The following is a 21217-nucleotide window of genomic DNA, read 5'->3' on the forward strand; positions in this document are numbered from 1 at the left end:
CTTGAGTACCACAACTTACTGAGTGTGTTCAGCCCTCTCCTGATTGTGATGTTGGTACATGTCCTCTGAGCTTGGACAAGAGCTAGTGTCTTGGAAAATGGGAGGAAAATGTTCATTAGTTGCTTCAGACTTCAAGAAATTGATTCAGCTATTAAGTTCACTCATGTGAGAGAAAGATGAAGTTACCCCTCAAATGAATTTGCTGTTTTTAACATCAAATTATAAATGTATATTTTGAGAATAACTAATGCAAAGCAATGACATCTTCCCTTCACAGATGGAAGGGACTGTTGTAGCTGAATATGAGCTAGAATACCTGTTGCTTGAGGGAAACTGCTTTGATGTAACAGCAGAGCAGCCTCCTCGGGGCCTACAGTTCACACTTGGCACAAAAAAGAAACCTGTTATGGTAGATACAATAGTGATGGCCAATCTCGTAAGTATTCTAAATACTTTACTGGTGAGTTTTAATTCCCTGATTTGGTGAAAGCCTCTGACTTTTCCTAATAAAGGGAAGAAATCATCCTTATCTTGCTATTGTTGAACATCTTGTAGAAAACAAATTAGAATACTTGAGAAAGGTAACCAAAACAAAAGTGAACGGACTCATACTTGAAGAATATGCTTTTATTGATTATTGCAAAATCTCCTACCCTCAAATTCATTCGTTAGGACTTGCTCCATAGCTAGTAAACACTTTCTTGGATGACTCATACATAAAATTGGATATGCTTGTTGTCATAAAATCTGAAGTCATGTCTTTTGTCATTCTACAAGGGATATTTCCAATTAAAAGCAAACCCAGGTGCTTGGATACTGAAGTTACGCCAAGGAAAATCTGAAGATATTTATCAAATAGTTGGGTGAGTTATATAAACCATTTTAAACCACTTCAAGTTTTTATATGTAAATAAGCTTTTAGGGAGGTAGAACCAAGATCACCGAAATAACTAAAATGTTCATGAACACCATTACTTAAAGGACAAAATACTTACAAAACTGAAATGTCACATATACAAAAGGTACTCTTAATGCTTTACTGTCTCATTTACGTATTATTTTATGTAAGCTTTTCCATGCATTTGGGTTTGGAAGAGGAAGTCAAAGACATGTGTTAGTCAGAATAGTGTTAGTATCCCCAGAGTTTTATTTTTGAAAAATGTTCGAGTGTATATTATAAATCTGACTGAACATAAATTATTTACTCATTTGACATGGACTCCTTTCCTTGTTTAACACAATTCAGTTGTATTGCCAATGTTGTTACAGTAACATTTTTAGTGCCCAATGAGATGATATAAAAAATAGTGCATGAGTAAAGCTATCATGTTGCTACAGTTCTGAAAATGAGACCCTGAGGAACATTATGTGTAATGCAGAAGAAGGCACTCAAGTGCACATACCTGTCCAGTTTCTTGAGCTTAACAGCACACTCTTAGTTTGGCATTTGAAAGTGACTGTAAATTCAGGAGTTGTTGGGTAGTATAGAATTTGATTATGATATATAAACACTTATTTTTAGTCTAGAAATGTTTCCTATTTGACTATAAAAGCAGCAAATATATGCATAAGTGACTATACTTGTGCTTATAGCAAAATGAATTAATTGTTATTTATGCCAGCAAAACTTGTCTTTTATTGACTTGATTATAGCCATTTACATGTTTTTCCACTTTTAGGCACCAAGGGACTGACTCTGAACCAGATCTCAGAGACGTCATTGTTGTGTTAGACAGCTTCAAAAGCAAGATTCTGGAAGTGCAAGTGTGTGGGGCAGACATTCTTTATAAACTTTGTTCTTAATATTAAGAATTATCTTTTTGTTGTTAATTGATTAATTTTATTTTCAAGTAATTTTATAATGATGCTACCTAATATGTCTTATTGAAACTCCAGCAAAAAAAAAAGGAAGGAGTAAGTTCACAAAGGAAAGCAGGGAGCTAGAAGATAGGAAAAAAAGGAATTTTTTTCCTCTTCATTTTCAGTTGTGGATGTGTTTATGATAGCTATTTTATCGTAGCCAGGTAATTTTACATAAAAATTAGGCCCTGGGGAAAGATCAGGAATACAGCTTGAAGTGTTAGCCCTGAAAAGAAAACTGAATTGCCACCAGGCCACTAATACAACAGGAAATGTTTAAAGATTTACCTCATGCAGTAAAAATGTATCTCACACAGCGGAAGGTCTGAATGAAGAGAAAAGAAAAACAGAGGAAGAGAAAAGAAAATGGTTAATATGTGAATGAATTGTGAACATTGATGCTATAAAACGATAGTATTATGAGGATTTTTTAAATATATAGAACCTAAAAACAGTAGCATTTAAGTCATTAGATAAAGGTTTGCAATAACATATAACATTCTTATATTGTCCAGGAAAAGATAATTACTGAAAGACTTTAAAGCAAATAGGAATTTTTAAATTTCTGAGAGTAGAAACTCTAAAGTATAAGTAAGGCATAATGTCAAAGTACAGAGGAAAAATAGAATGAAGCAAGTTGATCAACACAAATCAACTGAGAAAGGAGAAGAAATAATGTGTGGAAGATAGGAAGTACAAAATAGCAAATTAGAATTTAATCCTATTAAGTGTTCCAACTTAAAAACACAGAGATTCTCATACTGTATATATTTTTCAGTCTCTATGTGTTGCTTGCAGAAAGCAAGCTCAATGAGCAAGAATAAAATCAAGTGTGCGAAAGTGTACTGAGCCAGCATAAACTTAAAAAACCTTGTACAGCTATACTAAAAGCACAGGTATCAGACATTGTGCCTGAGAATAAAAAAAATACCTCATTTCGATTTAAAAGCAAATTACAACAAAGTTCAAAGACTGGAGTGTGTTTCCAGTCTGCAGTGTGGCTGGGTAAAATTAATAGCCAGGGAGAGCCGGGATCTGCTGAGTGTGGTTGGCACTAGACAGGTAAGGGCAGGCTGCCACCACGCTCTTCTTGCTTTGCCTGGACCCTAGGCCGCAGCGCACCAGGCTTTGGCTCGTACGCCTGTCGGACCTATTCCTGATCACCTCCACTCTTCATTTTGTGCTCAGCCACGCATGTTGTTCACACTCATCTGTGGTGCGCTTTCTTAAAGCTTCCTTTTTCAGCAGTAACTGACACTCCTTGAGGACATTTGCTTCTGGCCATTGCAGGTGAAAAGCTTCACAAAACCCAGGCCAGCTGCTTAAGATATTTAACTCAGCCCAAGCATTCCAGCTAGTTGTATCCTAGCCCTGAAAGCAAGAGAGACTCAGCAGGCTGAAGCTAGCCATGCGTCATAATTTTACAGCTACAAAATTCTGAAATTTGTCTTTACCATACTATCTAGGTACAAAAAAAGCCTGGCAAAATGAAAGAAGATGTCCTTACTGATAAAGAGGAAGAAAAAAAAGGAATGTGGGATTCCATTAAAAGGTAATCTGATTTAAAAAATGAATATTTTAGCACATTGGCAGAGTCATGAAGAATCCAGCAAGTCCTGCAGATGGTAAACATTTTTTTAAACTGCATGCCCTCTTCTCTAGGAGGGCAGGGTAGTTAACATTAACAACACAGGATATGCTAGAGTAAGAAAGCACCTGGAAGCGCTGCTCAGACCAAGGGAGGAGGCCTCAGCAGCCAGGAGCGGCAGGTGCAGAGCCCCAGGGACTGTCCCAACCCCCGGCCAGTGGGGCCGGTCATGGCAGCAGCTCTCCGGGACCTTCACTGCCCCACACAGGGAAACTCGCGCGCTGTAGTCACACACATGTGCTCGCTGCTTCCTCCCTCGTTAGGGCTGTTTAAAAGTCTCAGGACACTGGGCCTGGCCATGGCAAGGTGCCTGTGACCTGTTGCTTGGTCACAGAACTACTACTTTTGTAACTCACAGACTCTGAGGCACTACCCTGTAACTTAGAGACAGAGCAGCATCGTTAGAAGTCATGAAACCTGAAGGTATATTGTCATGTTTTAACATTAATAATAGAGAAGTGTTAGGATAAGAACATATTTACAGTGTAGTAACTATTCATTTTGAAATGCATTCCTATTCTTATTGCTTATGAAATTAGTATTTGGGGATATAAAGTTTGCAAGTGTATTTTAAGAAACTGTCACTACTTTTTATTTCAAGTTTCACAAGAAGATTGCATAAAAAAAATGACAAAGAGGAAACAGACGTTCTGAACATTTTTTCAGTTGCTTCTGGCCACTTATATGAACGTTTCTTAAGGTAGGTCTATCTTTTTCTATCTCATTTTGAAAAATAACTTTTTCATATTTAAGATTAAATGGAATAAAAGAAGCAGCAGTGAGAATAATTTCCATCTGTTTTCTGTATACCTAATATCCTTTCTCACTGGAGACCAGTATTTTCTTTTTCAAAACTTTATTGTTATTGAGTGCCAATGTTTAAGTACCATTGTTTTATATCCTTGCTGCGTTATGACAGTATGGAGTTCCCTCCCTCAGGTCTGGTCCCTGCACGGCTCCCACCACTGAAGCACCTGTCTTCATCCCCATAATCCCATTGTGCTCTCCCCCCACCCAGGACACTCCCACCTGATTTTTCACCTTTCCTCCTCCCCTTCCCACTCTGAACACCAGAGATCCATGAGTAGCTTTCAAGGGTTGGCAGACAGGATTTTCATATCCTGCCAAAGACAGGAAGATATGTAAAGATGAGCAGATATGTTTTTACCCAAATAGAAGTATATATTCTGCACCTGGCCTTTTCTTTTTTTCACCTAAAATTAAGTACAGTGAAGTTTTATTAATTGGAAGATTGGCAGCATTCTTTAAGGCCAGAAAATGGACAGACTTTTTTAATTAGATGATATGTGGAAATGCATTTTCCTTCCTTATTTTTTTTAAAAAGGAGGGATATGAAAAGAGGAAAGAATATTTAAAAATTACAAAAGGCCATTTTTAGCTGCTTACATGAAAGGATCACAAGAGAATGCTTCAGTATATCTGATTATGTTTTAATATTTTAAGCTAGAACTTCAGATGCAATCTATGGCTAGGATTGCAAAACAAATGCCCCGTCCAACGAGTTTATCAATATAGACAATTCAGCTGTTTAAGTTTTAAATAGCCGATAGTAATGACTTGGTGATTAAGCCAGTACTAGATTCTACTCCAGCTAAACAACGTTGTTACAGACTGATTCAGCAGCTGAAGCAAACAAAAAGCAGCCAGTTTAATCACCCCAAGGCAGGTATGTGTCTATAATTCACTATATACTTGATCAGCAGCCATAACATTTGAAGGTATCATATTCTGTTTCTCTATAATTTATAGTAAAAGGCTTCTAATGAGTACATTTAAATACACAAAAAGTAGGATAAACTCCTAATTATGTTAGTTTACCAAGTTTAATGTTCTCTTTTTACAGAATCATGATGCTTTCTGTGTTACGTAATACCAAAACACCAGTGAAATTCTGGTTTCTAAAAAATTATCTCTCACCCACATTTAAAGTAAGTACATGTGCTTTTTAGAATAGTTAATGTTTGAATCATTGTAGGCTTATATGGCATTTCTTTTTTGAAAATGAGTCTTTGGGAATATATTTGTACTCAAATTACTGTTTTTAATTAATTATGTAACTTCAGTAATTTCTGTCATAAGAAAAACTCTGTGCAGTTTTTAAAGAAGCATTTAAAGAGATGAAATGGTTTATTTGTAAGTAAACTCAAAGTCAAAAGGCTTGGTGACTTTTCACAAACTTGTCATAAATACCACATATGAAACCCAGAGAGCGTCTGACCTCAGCATCTACAGTGCGCTCTGTATTTTGTGCAGCTTCCTCGTCTTTGCATCTCTCTGCCCACCGGCTTGTCCTCATGAAAGGCTGAGGTGGTGTCCTGGGACCCTGAGGCTTTTCTTTGTGCAGCCAAGTTTTCTCAGATCAGACATTTGTAGTTAAAAGTAGAGAGACATTATATCTTAGTGAACTTGCTAGTTAATAGGTTTATTTACTTGTTGATGTCATTAAAACATATAGTTTTAGGTATACTTCTGTTCGTAAGCATTTTCATGTGTCTCATTAAAAGTTTTTAAATTGTAGAAGTAGTATTTAGACATTTTACCAGTTTGTAACAATCTATGGTAAATTCTGCCTTTTTAAAACGTTAATTTCATCTCAAAAAAACTTTCTCTTCCTTGCACATAAGTCTTTGGTCTGGTGTATGTTTGTTTGCCCTTAGGAGGTCATTCCCCACATGGCTAAGGAATACGGATTCCAGTATGAACTAGTCCAGTACAGGTGGCCCCGCTGGCTTCATCAGCAAACTGAAAAACAGAGGATTATTTGGGGTTACAAAATTCTTTTCCTTGATGTCCTTTTCCCACTAGCAGTGGACAAAATCATCTTTGTTGATGCTGACCAGGTAATTATTTTAACTGCTGCTTTCAGTAGTACTTACACAATCTTTTTACATTTCTGTATGAGTATAGAGACTCAGTTTACTCTGTGATGCCTAGTATCCTTGTTATCATACAGTGTAAGCATATTAGGTATGATTTTGCTATATAAAGAAAGTATCTTTTTTAAAAAGCATAAGGATTTCATGGGAAAATCAAACATGTTGCAAGGAGTACAAGTTATTATTTAGAACATGGCTATATTCTCTCTGAAATAGTAGTTACTTAATTTTGGTAGTTAAACAAGCAAATACATTAGTCACTATAAGTGTAGTTATAAGACTTTCTATGAATATGAGACACCGTTTAGAGTTTTCTTTTTTCTGTCATTTTCGACCTTCAACAACATTCTTTAGCATTTTGCAATAACCAAATCCTCATCATTCTACCAATTAAGGAAAAAAAGATTCCATCATTAGTCCCAAAAAACCATTACAGTCCTTAGCTTTCAAAATGTGTACAGCCAGAAATTGTCAAGATTTCTCCCCTTTCTCCTTTGCATGCCATTGTAATCATCAGTGGGGAAAATAGTGGAAATAATACAGTTTCTGAAAAGAACTGTAATATGTAAAAATCATACAACCTAAATGCTCAAGTTAATATTTATATTTAGAACATAATTTTCAAATCATGTATTAAAACTTGTATTATGAACTATTACTTCGGTATTGTTTTCCAAATTGATAAATATGAAGCATAATCATTAAAGAGAAAGAAAATATGTAAATGTGGGTAACTATTTCCACACAATACCATCTAACATAATTTCTTTCTCCTACCTTCCCCTACTATTTGTAGACTCCAGCAGACTAAGTCCTTTAAAAAATGAAACCTACTAATCTAATTTCATGATTATGATTGAGAATAATCAGTTTTCCCTTTATTATTCAAACTAATATTTGCCAATATACAGTAATGGAGATTTATCATAAAATTTATTTGGAATTATTCATTGGTTGAGAAATTAAGTGCAATGCATTTGTGTAATATCTAATGTCTTCTCAAAATATATATTTTTAAAAATTCTTTCATTAAAAATGATGTGCTATGTGGGGGAGGGAAATGCACTGGACTATGTTGATGGCACAGGGTGATTTGGTGATGGTGATTTGGTGACGGGGATTACAACTAAGATGAAAAAATGCACAAAGTGATGTAAAAATAAACTATTATATATGTAAAAAAATTTTGACCCATTCAAGGTTTATCAACATAAACATCACATTGCATTGTTTATTTAAATAAAGTTTCAAAGCCTTCTTAAAAAAAAAAAAAGATGTGTTATGCTATTCTTACTTATGAGTAAGACCACTGCCATCGAGGTACACTAGATGTATAAATTTTTGATTTCTCTTAAACTGTGAGAGCAAAACAAAACAAAACAAAACAAGACAAAACATTCATATTGCATGTTAAGAAAAATGTTTTCTCTGTATTTCTATGCTAAGGCATTAATGACTTTAGAGTCCCATAAAAAGGGCCTATGTTATTTTATAGCCTTCATCAGAGAAACAATTTTAATTATTTAGATTGTGAGACATGATCTTAAAGAACTTCGAGATTTTGACCTGGATGGAGCTCCTTATGGGTATACGCCATTTTGTGATAGCCGCACAGAAATGGATGGATATCGTTTCTGGAAAACAGGATACTGGGCATCCCATCTTTTAAGAAGAAAATACCATATCAGGTTAGAAAATCCATACTTGTTTAGTAAATAACTTATTGAATCACAGTTCTCAGGTTTTTGTAGAAATTATACAATAATGGTAACCAACTGCATATTGCTTGTAACATGTCAGTAACTCATAAGATTTTACATATATTAACTCATCAAGCCTCTGACAGCTTTTGAAATACTGTTTTTCTCCCCATTTTACAACTGTAGAAACTGAAGCATACGTTTCTATAACTTGCTCAGACTTATACTGCGAACGCATAGCTGAGCCAGAGTCAAACTCAAATATTATGGCTCAGGCATATGCTCCTAACAGGAAGATTTAAAATGGGTCTACAGATAGCAAGGTGTCTACAAAGATACTACTGTTTTGTAGGAGTGGGAGTTTCGTGAGATCTTGGGAACAGCAGAGTTGACCCTAAAAGAATGTATATCCTGACAGAATAGTGTCACCATCATATCTTTGGAAACAGCATTAAACATTGGAAGCAAATTTGTTACAAATTCACTGTTATTATACCCAGAAGTATCTGAAGTTACCAGGTTATCAAGGAGCAGTTATTTCTTTTCTAGCGCCCTGTATGTCGTGGATCTCAAGAAGTTCAGGAGAATTGCAGCAGGTGACAGGCTCCGTGGCCAGTACCAAGCTCTCAGTCAAGATCCTAATAGTCTCTCGAACCTAGATCAGGTGAGTAAAATGTTCACAGGATAATTTTCAGGGTGTAGACACAGGCTGCTTCAACTCCTTGTTTATTAATTCACAACTGTGTATTTACACAATGGAATATTATTCAGCAAACTCATGCCATTTACAGCAACATGGATGGAGCTGGAAGGGACCATGCTCAGTGAAATAAGCCGGAAAGAAAAGGAAAAATATTGAATGGTTTGGGGTCAGTCAGTATTTTCTGGGGCTTTCATTAGAATTTCATTGAATCTGTGCATTGAGTTGGAAAGAATTAAATCTTAACAATATTGAATGTGAATATTCATGAATATGAAATATCTTTCCACTTATTTAGATCTTTCAGATTTTACTCATCAGAATTTATCATGTTCATCATGTTAGGGAACATTTTGGGAGACTGATAGCAGGTGTCAGGGCTTCTTTGATTGGTGTGGTATGAATTTATGAAGGGTGCTGTTTTAATTTCCAGTTCTTCATACTACTCTGTAGCAACTGACTCTTGTATGTTAACCTTGTATCTTAAAAGCTTGCTGCAATTAACTTACTGGTTTCAGATTTTTGTTATCATTATTGATTCTCAGAATTTTCTGCATAAACAAACTGTCATTTGTGAATAAAGACAATTTCATTGCCTCCTTTCTAATCTCTGCACAGTTTAGCCCCGTGTGTAGGTTAGGACTGTAGTGTGAGGCTAATAGGAGTGTTGAACAAAGCTAAATTAGGAATCTCAGCACTTAGATGGGAGAGTACCAAGTCCTCCTGCCCCTGGGCAAGAGGGAGCACATAGTCTGGTTGGAATACACACCGATGTCCTCGGAGAAAGGAATGGAGGGCTCTGTGTCCTGGCCGAGGACAGATGTTGGGAAGGCGCCCCAGGCTCTTGCTAGGCTCGTCAGCCATGTGAACACCCTTTGTGACCCCGAGGCAGCAGTCTTTCCTAAGAAAGCCCTGAGCATGCAGAAATGTGAAAATATGAAGCATCATTTTCTAGAAGCAAAATGAGAGGTCTTCTGAAAACCTGTTCTGTGGGGATGACTAGCACAAATGGTTAGAGAAGAAGAATGCAGAGGCAGAGAGCTGTCCATCGGGTGAATGTGGTGGCTTGTGGACCTCCCTCTTTTCCCTGATGTGTGGGGCAAAGGCGAGGGAGGTGTGGCTTAGTGGGGCACTTGGGCTCACACATGACACAAGATCCTTGGGTCAGCTGATGCGTTTCAAGCTTAAAAGAGGGAGATATATCAGACCTTGTATTTTTTTTAGGATCAGCATAGAATTTAAATGACTTATTTTGCTTGGATTCTGGTTTTATATCTGTGTTTAAATCATGTTTTTCCTGTAGGATCTCCCCAATAATATGATTTACCAAGTTGCCATTAAGTCTCTTCCTCAAGACTGGCTGTGGTGTGAAACCTGGTGCGATGATGAATCCAAGCAGAGAGCCAAAACAATTGATCTGGTGGGTCTGTTTCACATGTAGATGGGCAGATATGATGTGTTCACATGGAAATGTCTCCCTTCCACAAACAGCGGCGACTGCTGCTCACACTCTTACTCGCTGTTGACTGAGGCTGGCGAGAAGAGGGCGGAGGCAGGGCCCCCAGCGCCCTGCTCAGCTATGATGACTCAGTGAGAGGATTCGGGATCCAGTCACACTCCTAGTTGTCACTTGCTGAGTACAAGGTTTCAGCAGCAGGGGAAGGCACATGGGGTGAAGACCACAGATTCCCGAGTGTGAGCTTCCAAGAGTCCTCTTCCTGTGAATTGCACAAGACAAGCTGAATTCCTTACGCCACAGCCAGCTCCACTCAGCATGTGCAATGGTATCTGCCGGGGAAGCTAACTGGAAAGCCAGTGCCCAGTGTACCTGCTGGGGGCCACACAGACACCCCCTCGCCTGGTGCCTGTCCAGAGTCGCAGCATCCAGAAGAAAGGCGGGTTTAGCATAACTGTAACCCATATTGTTTGCATCGCGAAAGTAAGCCGATCTTGGTGGGAACAGGCCTGAAGGCCTGAAGCCCAGTCCCCGAGCCAGCCCAGCACCAAGTTGTGGGCAGGCCTTTCTGAAAACAGCCCTCTAGGGCCTGCTGTGTGATGCTTTTTGCCACAAGGACTTTTGAAGGAACGACCCAGAAATTGGCTGAAATAGTCATTGTTTACTGCTATCTTGTTAGTTTAGGTCTCCTGCCAATATTTTTTCCTAAATAAGGAAAACCAAGACAAGTCTGTATCTACTTAAGTTATCCTACTTTTCATCCTTATTATTTTTAAGAACTATCTTTCTCAGAGTTTCATTTTAAGCAGCTTACTCTGCTACACAGTTTAACTCTCCTGGACATGAAATATTTCAGACTAATTTGTTGACCCAACTGTCTAGGACTTACATTGATTGTTTACCAACTGAAAATATTTAGGATGTATTCTGTTAAACTATAGTATAAAGTTTTATTTCAGCTGTTCCTTTTACATATTTATATGTGGTTCCTGGAAATTTTTTAGTTTAGATATGTAGTTTCTACCACATTCCTGGTGATCATGTTGACATGGAGGGAAAAATGGCAGTTGGCCAGGCGGCTGCCTCTAGAGGCGTCTGCTGCCTAGGAATGTCCTTCCCATGGACAGCTGCTTCCCAGCAGCAGGTCTACGCGGAGAGGGCAAGCGGGTCCATTCTGATGGACAGCCTACCCCTTTCTCCCATTGAAGCACCTCAAATAAAAATGTGGTCACATGCTATTTTGGGCCAGCTTTTCAGAGGGGAAGTTAAGGGAATAGACAGATCCAGTGGAAATGGCGTAATGGAGAGGAAACATGGACTAGTGGGATTAAAGGTGAGAATGAGAGCGCTCATGAATGGCTGCGCATGTTGTGTGCTGTCTCAGTTCTTTGTTTCAACCACTGTTTCATGACCTGGAGGTACCGCCCATGGTCCAGCATAGCTGGCAAGATTTCCTTTGTCTTTGTGTGTGGTAAAATGGCTTAGCAGCAGATCTGCTTTCTGCCCAGTAGATGGCAGTAGCAGCCCCCCCCCCCCCCCAGTCATAGCACTTGAAACTCCTGGTGCTGCCAAGGACTCCCCTAAGAGGGGTGCCGCTGTCTGCGTGCCACTGAGGGAGCACGTGAAAAGGAAGTCGGAGGGTCTTGTGCAGAGGTGAGACAATATGAAAAGACAGAGGAAGATGGTGGCCATTTACAAGTCAAGGAAAGACAAAAGAAAACAGTTTTTTTAATTTTAATAGTTTGTCACAAAAAAAAATAGTTACTCTGTCTTCACTTTATAGAATAGATTGGCCGTAAATATTATTTCTGCAAAGAAAAACCTATTTTCTGCCTGCCCCGGGAGTACATTTTTATAGGGGGAAAAACAGTAGAATGAACTAAAATATTTTATGAGGAAAAATTAAGACAGCAAGCTCATGGCTCAGAATGAGTAGCTTTGCTGTCAGGTATTAAAAGAAAAAAGCCAAGTTGCTACAACCAGGAGAAAATGTCCCACGTGTGAATCCAGGAGGCTTCCTCGGTTACTGCATGGAACTTGTGAAGATCCCGCCCCTGTCCTTCCCACCTCAGTCTGTGGCGTCTCTGGTCTTTATGTCGCTCAAGCCAGAGACTCGGGAGTCTGCTTTAACTGCTTTCATTTTTCACAATCCACATCCACCCATTTTAAATCTTGCCAGCTATATTCAAATACATCCAGAATTAGCTCAATCTCAAACTTTTACAGTTTTGGCTTTTTAACCTTTATTTAATTTCCCAGGAACCTCTAGTAGGGCCAACTGCTGAGTATTTTAAATTGATCCTATGTTAGTGGAACCTTGGAATAATCTCCTCCTTTACAGATGAAGCTTCTACGCAGAGTTACACGTACAGGTCTTAACTACTAGTAAGTCAGAGCTGGAACTGGGGCTGCCAAGGACCCACTCCTGTTTCTCCACTGTGCCTGTTTGGCCAGCTAGTTGAAGATTTTTAGATGTGGAGATTTGCGGACACACCTATCAGTATTCACAAAAATAAATTCTACTAACTGACTTTTAATCCATTACAATTGCTGACCAGAAAAGAGGCATTTACAGAGGAATGAATGTTTTCCTAAAAAAAAAAGAAAAGAAAGAAAAAGAAAACCCAAGCTATATCTAAGCAAATGGTTTTGTCTATGGAAAACACAGTATATAACAGCAGATTTTTAGTCCAAAGAAAATACTTAATATAGTCTGCTGCGTTCTTTTGCAGAATGGTCATATACTTAGATTTTTATCAAAATATCTAACAGAAGTATTGGATACATGTCTTAATGCTTTATCAGGGTGTCTTCAAACCATTTTTTTTTTTTCAAATTTCTGATTGAGGTATTTATGAAAACCCTTACTTTGTATGTAAGATACACTAGGTCATTTACTTTGTCCTTCCCCTATTAAACTAAGCCCAGTATTTCAAGTTCTTAGTTTTTAGGGCTCTACTTTTTACAAAATACACTTTTTGCTTAATGACACGGCCGCGCCATTACATATGTCCTTTACATTTCCTGGTGCATGTTTTTCATTAACAAAACTTTATTTTACATTTTAGTGCAATAATCCCAAAACAAAAGAACCCAAACTGAAAGCTGCTGCCAGAATTGTCCCAGAATGGGTGGAATATGACACTGAGATACGACAACTACTAGAGCATCTTGGAAAAGTGAAGAAAAATGAAAGTAAGTCCTGTGCAAGCACTGTGTGAGGTAGAATACTTTACAGATGCTTACAGAGCCCAGTGAGCTCGCGTGTTCATGTGAGCACAGAATTTCTGCACATAGTTTAAGATGGTAAGGATTTTATGAAGAATTTTATGTGGGCTAAGCTCACACATGTGCGACGCACAGAGAGAATCTGTTCCTATACTCGCTGCCCTTGCTCTCGCCACACGGGTGAGCAACACCACAGAGGAGAGCATTCGTCTCGGGATGCAAGACAAGGCTAAAAATAATTTGTGTTTACCTTTAAGATCATACTGAAATTACCAAATGTGAAACTCTAAGCCCTAAAACTTAGCCAAAGCTTTACCTGACCAAAGCATTACCTAGGGTCTGCTAAACTCCACTCACGTAGATCAGTCATTTCCCCGGGTTTCCCTCAGTGATGGCTGGGTGCTAACGTGGAATAGATGTGCTTCAATTCCTTACATTAAAATAAAAAGCAGGGGCTCTCCCTGGTGGCACAGTGGGTTAAAGCATCACATTATGAAGCTCTCCGAAGCCACCGCAGCACGAGTTCCACCCCTGGCCAGGGAGGTGTGACCCACGTGGCGTGGCAGACCTCTCCTGACCTGCCCGCTGCTCCCCTCAGCAGAGTACTTTGTCAGTCTACCTGTTCTGCTCCCCACTCTGTCTCTGGTGAAGCCGCTCACCCACCACACCTCTAGCCTGTACCCCAGTTCTGTAAGCATAAATAACTGAATCTTAAAAAAGAAACAGAACTTGCCTTGGCATTTTATAACCCTACATAAATCTTCAATAGTTAAATTCTTTTCATTTTCTTTTAATGTTGACATAAATTTCTTGACTGTCTCATCATTCCCTCATCAGTGCCTCTCCCTCCTAATTATTCTTTACCTTTTTAATAAAAGTAGCTGCACTGCTATTGTATTCTACTTAGTAGTGTGTCAGAGACACTCACAAGTTATACTAGTTAATCCTCAGAATAATACTTCCCAGTAGTAAGAGTCTAATTCTTATTGTCCTCAGAATTGTTTTAGGGAAGCTGAAATAATTATATGTAAACTTGCTATTGTTACTCCTTTTATTATCTTGCAAGTAGAATTTAGTGAATAGAGAAATATAATTTACCATCTTGAATTATGGGACAGGATTCATTTTAATTAATCTCGACCTGAAGATGTGATTTTCTCAGTTGTCTTAAATCACTTCATATGTGGCAATTCAAAGGTACAGAAGGGAACGAAACCATCTTGGCCTCTTGCATCTTCACCAGCAGTGGTTCTTGCATTGTATTGTACTTCTGTCCATGCCTGAACGCTTGATGAGCACGCAGAAGCGCTTAGGAAAGACCCATTGGTGTCTTCTGCTATTTCTGCCATTACACTAACAATACTTTCTATGTGGCTAGTAGTCTGGTCAGGTTTTTAAGTTCTCTGCTGCTAGAGACTAGTCCTAGAGATAACAAGGATGAATGAAATGTGACACTATCCTCATAGTGTGCCTTTCAAGGTGGATACAACCACAGCTATGATTCAGAATTGTGGATAACAGCATACAGAGAACTATTTTCATATCACATAATGAATGACAGAGGCACAAGACCAACTAACAGAGGGATCCTCAGCCAGCCTCTCCGTAATTGCAGGTTTCTGTGAAATGGAAGCTTATGCCATAATTAAGAACTAAATAAACTTTCTCTCCCATAGTTTTGACCCATGATGAACTCTAGCACTGACCTGTGTGAAGATGAAAGTGGGATGAGAATCTGCCACCTGTTGGCAATGTGTGGAACTGCTACTTTGGAAGACGACTGAGACTTGGAAGTTTCGTTTAAGATCAGTGACATTCCTCTGTTTAAAAAAAGTTACTTAAAAATACATATATTTAAAGAACTGAGTAAGTTTAAATTATATAAGTGAGTTACAGTGAGTCTTAAAAACTATATTTTTCCTTTATTGCTTAAAATGCCCGTTGGATAAACTATTATATTATTTAAAAAAAAAGCCCGTTGTAGCAGTGAAAGCTGTTTCGCCAAGACTGTGAACTAGCTGGGGTCCGACTGGCGAGGCCTCCGGGTCGCCCTGTCTATACCCTGTATCACAGCTGTCTACATCCAGGTTTCCTTACTCACAAAGCAGTTCAAAATTTGAGGAAACTCATGAAATTTCTGCTGAGAAAGAAAGACTTGTTATCTCTGACTAGTAAAATAAACTGAGGGCACTTTAACTACTGTTTCAAAATGTAAATGGTGTCACACTATGATCATTTATCATAAAATATCTGATGTTTCAATCCTGTTCTGTATTTGTAAAATTTTTAAAGTTTTTATTTCATAAAATGATACTTGTGGGTTTTGAGCACATGTATGTATTCTTTACAAAAAAAAAAAAGAACTGGCTACTTTTATATAGAAACTGAGAACATAAACAGTTTGTTTTCCTGTTATGGATTAGTAATAGATAAATAGGAAAATTAAGTGTTCAAAATTATCCAGCTCTTCTGGAAACATAGCACCTGGGATTGGGGGAGACCCCGGTGTCATTTGGGCCCCGTGCCCTGAAGAAACGGACTCAGTGGGCCTGAGGTGACCACAAGAAATCGTGATGGTTTAAAAGTTGTTCAGGAGTTTCTGTTGATGAGTGAGGTTTGGAGAACACTTCCTAGAACTTAGTGCCCAGCTGATGTGCCAGCCCCCTCGCCAGCCCCATCAGGTGAGGCTAAGCCTCAGGCCATGGTGAAGGCCCCTGTGAGGAACTGCCTGTCCCTGGGTACAACTGCCCCATCAGCAGCCCCACAGTGCCGGTGCACTGGAGGTTGTCTGGCTCCTTTAGCTCTTCTGGACAATTCCCTTCCTTCTTTACATGACAACACAGGCCTATCCTGCTACTCCCGGGCTCACTTGGTGAGAGAGTCTAACGCATCTGGCTTAGCCAGACATGCCAGCCCAGCTCACGGGAGTCTGGGGGAAGCTTCAACTAACTGTGTGGTGGAACTTTGCTTTCTTTTGTAATCAGCTTCTGTTCTCACATCTGTAAGAATCTTGTGGGGAAAAGGACCAGCTACTGGTATCCCCAGCAACTGCTGTCTCTGGTGCGCAGTGAGCTGACAGCATGAAGGGTCTTGGTGCCTCGCCCCCAGCCTGTCTCTTGTGAATTGAATGACTAAATCTGTATGTGTCGTCTCTGGGTGAATGATACCTTATGTCGGAAAATACAGATCGGTAAAGAAGATGTTTCTTTACAGAGAAAGTCTGGAACATTTTAAAGTTTGCTGTTTCATTGAAAATTCTTTTATTTCAGAAGGATGTGAGCCGCTGTGCCGCACAGAACCTTGTCCTCTCAGGGACAGAGTACAGGAGCTGCCTGTGTCAGCACACAGGGACAGTCCCAGCTCTGGGGCTGGGTGCCAAATTAAGCTGAGGGCTTGTACAGACATTCCAGAGTCTGAATCCTGGTCTTTAGGTACAGGCCCCACATCAGAGATTAAGAAAAACCAAATCCTGTGAGAAAGGAAACACCTTATTTTCTAATGGAAAAGTTATATGTACTCTTTCCTCTTCTTGGAGCAAATTGTCAGAAGAGTTTATCTGCGTGTTGGGAGATTTTAAATTTAACTGTAGAGACATGTAAGCTTTAGGTATAAGGTAAACCCAGAATATGAGACTGAAGACAGTCATCTTCCTGCCACTCACGCTCACGTAACAAGGCGAGACTTTGTGCCCACGCTTCTCCCGCCCCGAGCTCAGAGGACAGTGCACTCCCAGAAAGCACCACAGGAAGGTCAGTCAGCCTGCCATTCCAGGCTTAATATTTTCAAGCACAAGGCGTGGTTTGAAGCAAGTGGGAGGGAGTCTGTCCAGAGAAAGGGATGCTTTCCAAGGGCAGCCCCTCGCCCGGCTCACGGGGAGCAACCACACAGGAATTTGCCACTGTCATAAGAGACGTCAGAGCCTGGCAGAGTGGTGTTAGCCCCAGTAGGTAAATCTGAAAAGCCTTCAGTGACCCTAGCATGACACAGACAGTCTTGATTTCTGAGCTATAGGAGTCAAAAAATTGGTGACATTTCGTTTCCTTTGAGAACCAGTAAGACCAGTCACTGGTCACTCTTAACTCCTGGCTCCAGAGCAAAGGGAAGGTGCTAGCGGGGGCAGGCTCGACGTGCGGAGTCCAGGGGACTGTCAGCCCCACCCTGCCCACCTGTTGCTTGACTTGGTAGACAAGGGAGGCCACTCACTTCTGAAGAACCATTTGAGGGCCTCCCTGGTGGCCGAGGGCGTGTCTCAAGAGCTGTCACCTCGATGGCCTGCACTCTGTCCCTGGCCAGGGAGCTGACCCACGGGGCACAGCAGACCTGTCTCCCCGCTGCTCCCTCAGCAATTTCAGTCGATCTGCCTATTCTGCACCCCACTCTTGTCTCTGGTGAATCCTCTCATCCCTCTGCACCTCTGGCCCGCACCCCAGTTCTCTGCAAAACAACCAACCATTTGATTTGTTAAATTGTTACCTTTGGTCTTAAAGTGAGGGAGGAAGATGTGTGTGTCCCAGCATTTATGGCCGAAGTCATCCTCACTGTTCTGTGACTCAGTGTGTGGTGAGGCACACGACCCGCCTGGCTGTTGGGACAGTGACGGGAGCAGCTGCTCTCCACTCTGCAGCTCATTAGACACGTTCATCAATACAGACTTCCATTTTCTGAGAAATTCTCGAGTCAAGCTTCCTGACTCATTCTACTGTTAATATCCTTGTTGAAAAATTTCGGATGTGAAAGGTAATCTCATCCCTGCAACTTACAATTAACTTGAGTTTACTCCAGTCACGTGCACCTGTCTAGCTCTGGAGAGATTTTTCTACTGCCTGGTGAAATTTCATTTTAAGATTATAACTGAGGGAAGACTTTATGACTGGAAAAAACATTTCAAATGTAGACTCCAGGTCACCTTTGTGTTTAAATTTAAGGGAGAGAGGAATGATTGTGGTGTCTGTCTCATAACATGGATTCTTTCTTTTAGGATTTATTTATTTATATATATATAGAACTGGGGTACAGGCCAGATGCACAGGGGCGGCGAGAGGATTCACCAGAGCCAAAGTGGGGAACTGAACAGGTAGGTGAATGAAGCACACTGCTGAGCAGAGCAGCATGTGAGCCAGGAGAGGTCTGCCACACCATGTGGGTCCCTTTCCTGGCTGGCGTTCAAACTCGTGCTGAAGTGGCTGCAGCCAGCTGTGTAATGCTGTGCTTTAACCTGGTGTGCCACAGGGAGGGCCCCATAACGTGGATTTTTAAATAAACAAAACTGGTTATACAGTGTAGAATGTCTCTCAGATCATCGTATGCAAACTCCTTTACATGCAAAGTTATCAAAGCTATTACTGATACGTAACCTTTTCCCTGTTGTTCTTCCACCAGGAAAAAAAAAAATTTTCTAAAAGCTTTCCTCTGAATAAGGGTGACGACACAGTAAGTCATCTTAGTTACTAAATCTCTGTAAATGGTAGTAAATGAATAGCCAGTGACAGTGCTGTCATCACACAGATGACACCAGGTGCAGGGAAAGCCGTCATCTCCTGAAATAACGGAAATATGCAAATACCAAAAAGATGGAAGAGTTTAAAATGACTACAAAATCCTGCAAGATAACTGGTCTCCCCTGCTTCCTAATGGGTTCATTCCAACTTCATCAGACCTGGGAACTTCCTGTGGTCCGCCCAAACCCACCGCTCAGTGGCCGAGATGTTTAAGCCAGTGACACCTCTCCCTGTAAACTGCCCTTGCATGGTGTGATACTGTGTTTCAGCCGAGTATCTCCTGAGGAAGCATTAGTCAGATGAAGGGCCGAGTCAGTCTGATGAACTGTATACTTTAAGATGAAACCACTGGATTTGTTTTACAGGTTAAACTGAGGGAAGGAGAGGTTACTGCTTTCTCAGAATTCCTGAGGATCTGGACGAGAAGCTGGATGTTTCCTTTCTCCCTGTACTCCTGGCAGCCCTCATGTCTGTCACAGGTATTTTTCTTCTTACTCATGGCTTATACACTGCAAAGACATTGTAATTTTTAAGAAGTTGGAGACTTTCTAGAAAAAATAACGTGTTCTGGCAGTCCTTTCATCTTAGGATATGTAAGATGTATAACTGAGACTAAAGCTACGTTAGTGCGTGCGAAATTGGATTGAGCTAGGCAGCCCCCACTTACCCACAAAATAGAAATGTGGAATTAGGGTCTGTTACCAAAGTCAGTGTGTTACTTTAGTTGCAATGAAATTGAAAAACTGTCCACGTTTTAAAAGCTTAGCTGGCGTTTTCGTACACAAAGATTTCAGCCATTTCTGCATTTTTATGCTCTGTTCTTCCTTCAGCTTGCAGGGAGGAGCCTTTATCATCACCTCATTATAATTATGTATGAAGCAAAGCTGGGAACATAGAATTCTCCAAGACTAAAAGCGAATTAAAAACAAAATACTGGTTTGACCATAAATATTTTTATTAAATGTGAAAATACATGGGCATAAAAATAGTACCCATATTTGTAGACATTTCTAATACCCATTTTCAATTAATTTTCAGTTCCTTTTTCTTTTATTAAAATGCTAAATTGAGATGGATTAAATTACTTAGTTTTATCTCATTCAAAACCAGCTTTAGCCTTACAGGAGGAGTAAATGTTACTTTTCAGACAGCTCCATTTCACCTCCTCTGTTCTGCTTTCCACTGCCGGTAAGAGGCTCACGCACAGTGAGTGCGAGAAGACCTATTACTATACACAAAGCCACTCAGTGGCTAGTTTTACTTGTAATCATTCAGCAAATGAGATCATCCATTGAAAAAAATTGCCCCCATTAATTACAGAATAAACTCTGCTATGAACAAAAAGGAATTATCTGACTAGAATAAGGGTACCGTTTGTTGACAAACCAGCACTTGCCTTCCTCCTGCCTTCAGAAAAGCAGAAACGTCAGCTACATTCAACAAAGTTGCATGAATAACATGTTAACTTTTTGTATGGCATCACTGTAGCCCTGTACCTTAACCTTAACACATCTTACACATTTTTTTCATGGTAAATGTCACATACAAGTTCTGACCAATTTCATGCCTTCTAGGTGAAACTTTCATTTTCCACCATGAATAGAAAATAGTACCAATTTCAAGTTGTGAATCTGTTAGCTTTTTGCCCTTCTTGGTTATCAATGGTATTTTTCTCTTAAAACAAACTATGGGTAGTTTTTACTATTATCAGAGTCCCCAAAAGTTGGTTTCATACTGGTATTTACAATAAACATTGAATACTGACTAAAGATGTCTTAAAATTAGTATTATGTCACATCCAAGCCACATTAGTAAACTGTTGAAGTTGAAAATTTTCAAATTTTCATTTATCCATGGTAAGAAAACATGACCTTTCAAAATTGGGCAATAAATTTATTCTCCCCCTTTTCTAACTTCACCTTTACAGGCTATGTGTTTAATACCTGCCAATGTGGAAAATACCCACAAAATACTGGCCAGCAATACCTCTCTCTGGGACCTCACCAAAAAGGAAGGCAGGAATCAGACAGAGCTACAGGGCTAGGTACCCTCAGATTTTACTCTTCTAGAAAGTTACCAGGCATCTGCAGTGCCAGGAACAGGCCTTGAGCGTGGAAGCAGCCCAGCCCCAGGCCTCGGCTCTCTACTGCAGGGTGGTCTACCTCAGGCCTGCAGGAGCATGACTGTCCCAGCCCTCCACACCTAGGGCTCACTGTCATGACAAGCATCA

The 21217-nt window shown here is 39.9% G+C and overlaps 1 protein-coding gene across 1 annotated transcript in view; it reads left to right on the forward strand.

Annotated features, from left to right (window-relative positions):
* Window positions 1–15834, forward strand: part of UGGT2 (UDP-glucose glycoprotein glucosyltransferase 2) — an 84948-nt gene extending 69114 nt beyond the window's left edge. Inside the window, exons 28-39 of the mRNA XM_012723159.1 lie at window positions 278–436; window positions 778–863; window positions 1680–1764; window positions 3327–3412; window positions 4110–4208; window positions 5373–5457; window positions 6187–6369; window positions 7933–8093; window positions 8655–8769; window positions 10109–10225; window positions 13330–13456; window positions 15166–15834. Of these exons, the coding sequence (XP_012578613.1) occupies window positions 278–436; window positions 778–863; window positions 1680–1764; window positions 3327–3412; window positions 4110–4208; window positions 5373–5457; window positions 6187–6369; window positions 7933–8093; window positions 8655–8769; window positions 10109–10225; window positions 13330–13456; window positions 15166–15188 (1326 nt within the window). The 3' untranslated portion in view covers window positions 15189–15834. The remainder of the gene's footprint in view (window positions 1–277; window positions 437–777; window positions 864–1679; window positions 1765–3326; window positions 3413–4109; window positions 4209–5372; window positions 5458–6186; window positions 6370–7932; window positions 8094–8654; window positions 8770–10108; window positions 10226–13329; window positions 13457–15165) is intronic.
* The last annotated feature ends 5383 nt before the right edge of the window (window positions 15835–21217 follow it).

This window comes from Condylura cristata, unplaced genomic scaffold (genome assembly GCF_000260355.1).
Source record: "Condylura cristata isolate star-nosed mole 26May11 unplaced genomic scaffold, ConCri1.0 scaffold00010, whole genome shotgun sequence".
Taxonomy (NCBI): domain Eukaryota; kingdom Metazoa; phylum Chordata; class Mammalia; order Eulipotyphla; family Talpidae; genus Condylura; species Condylura cristata.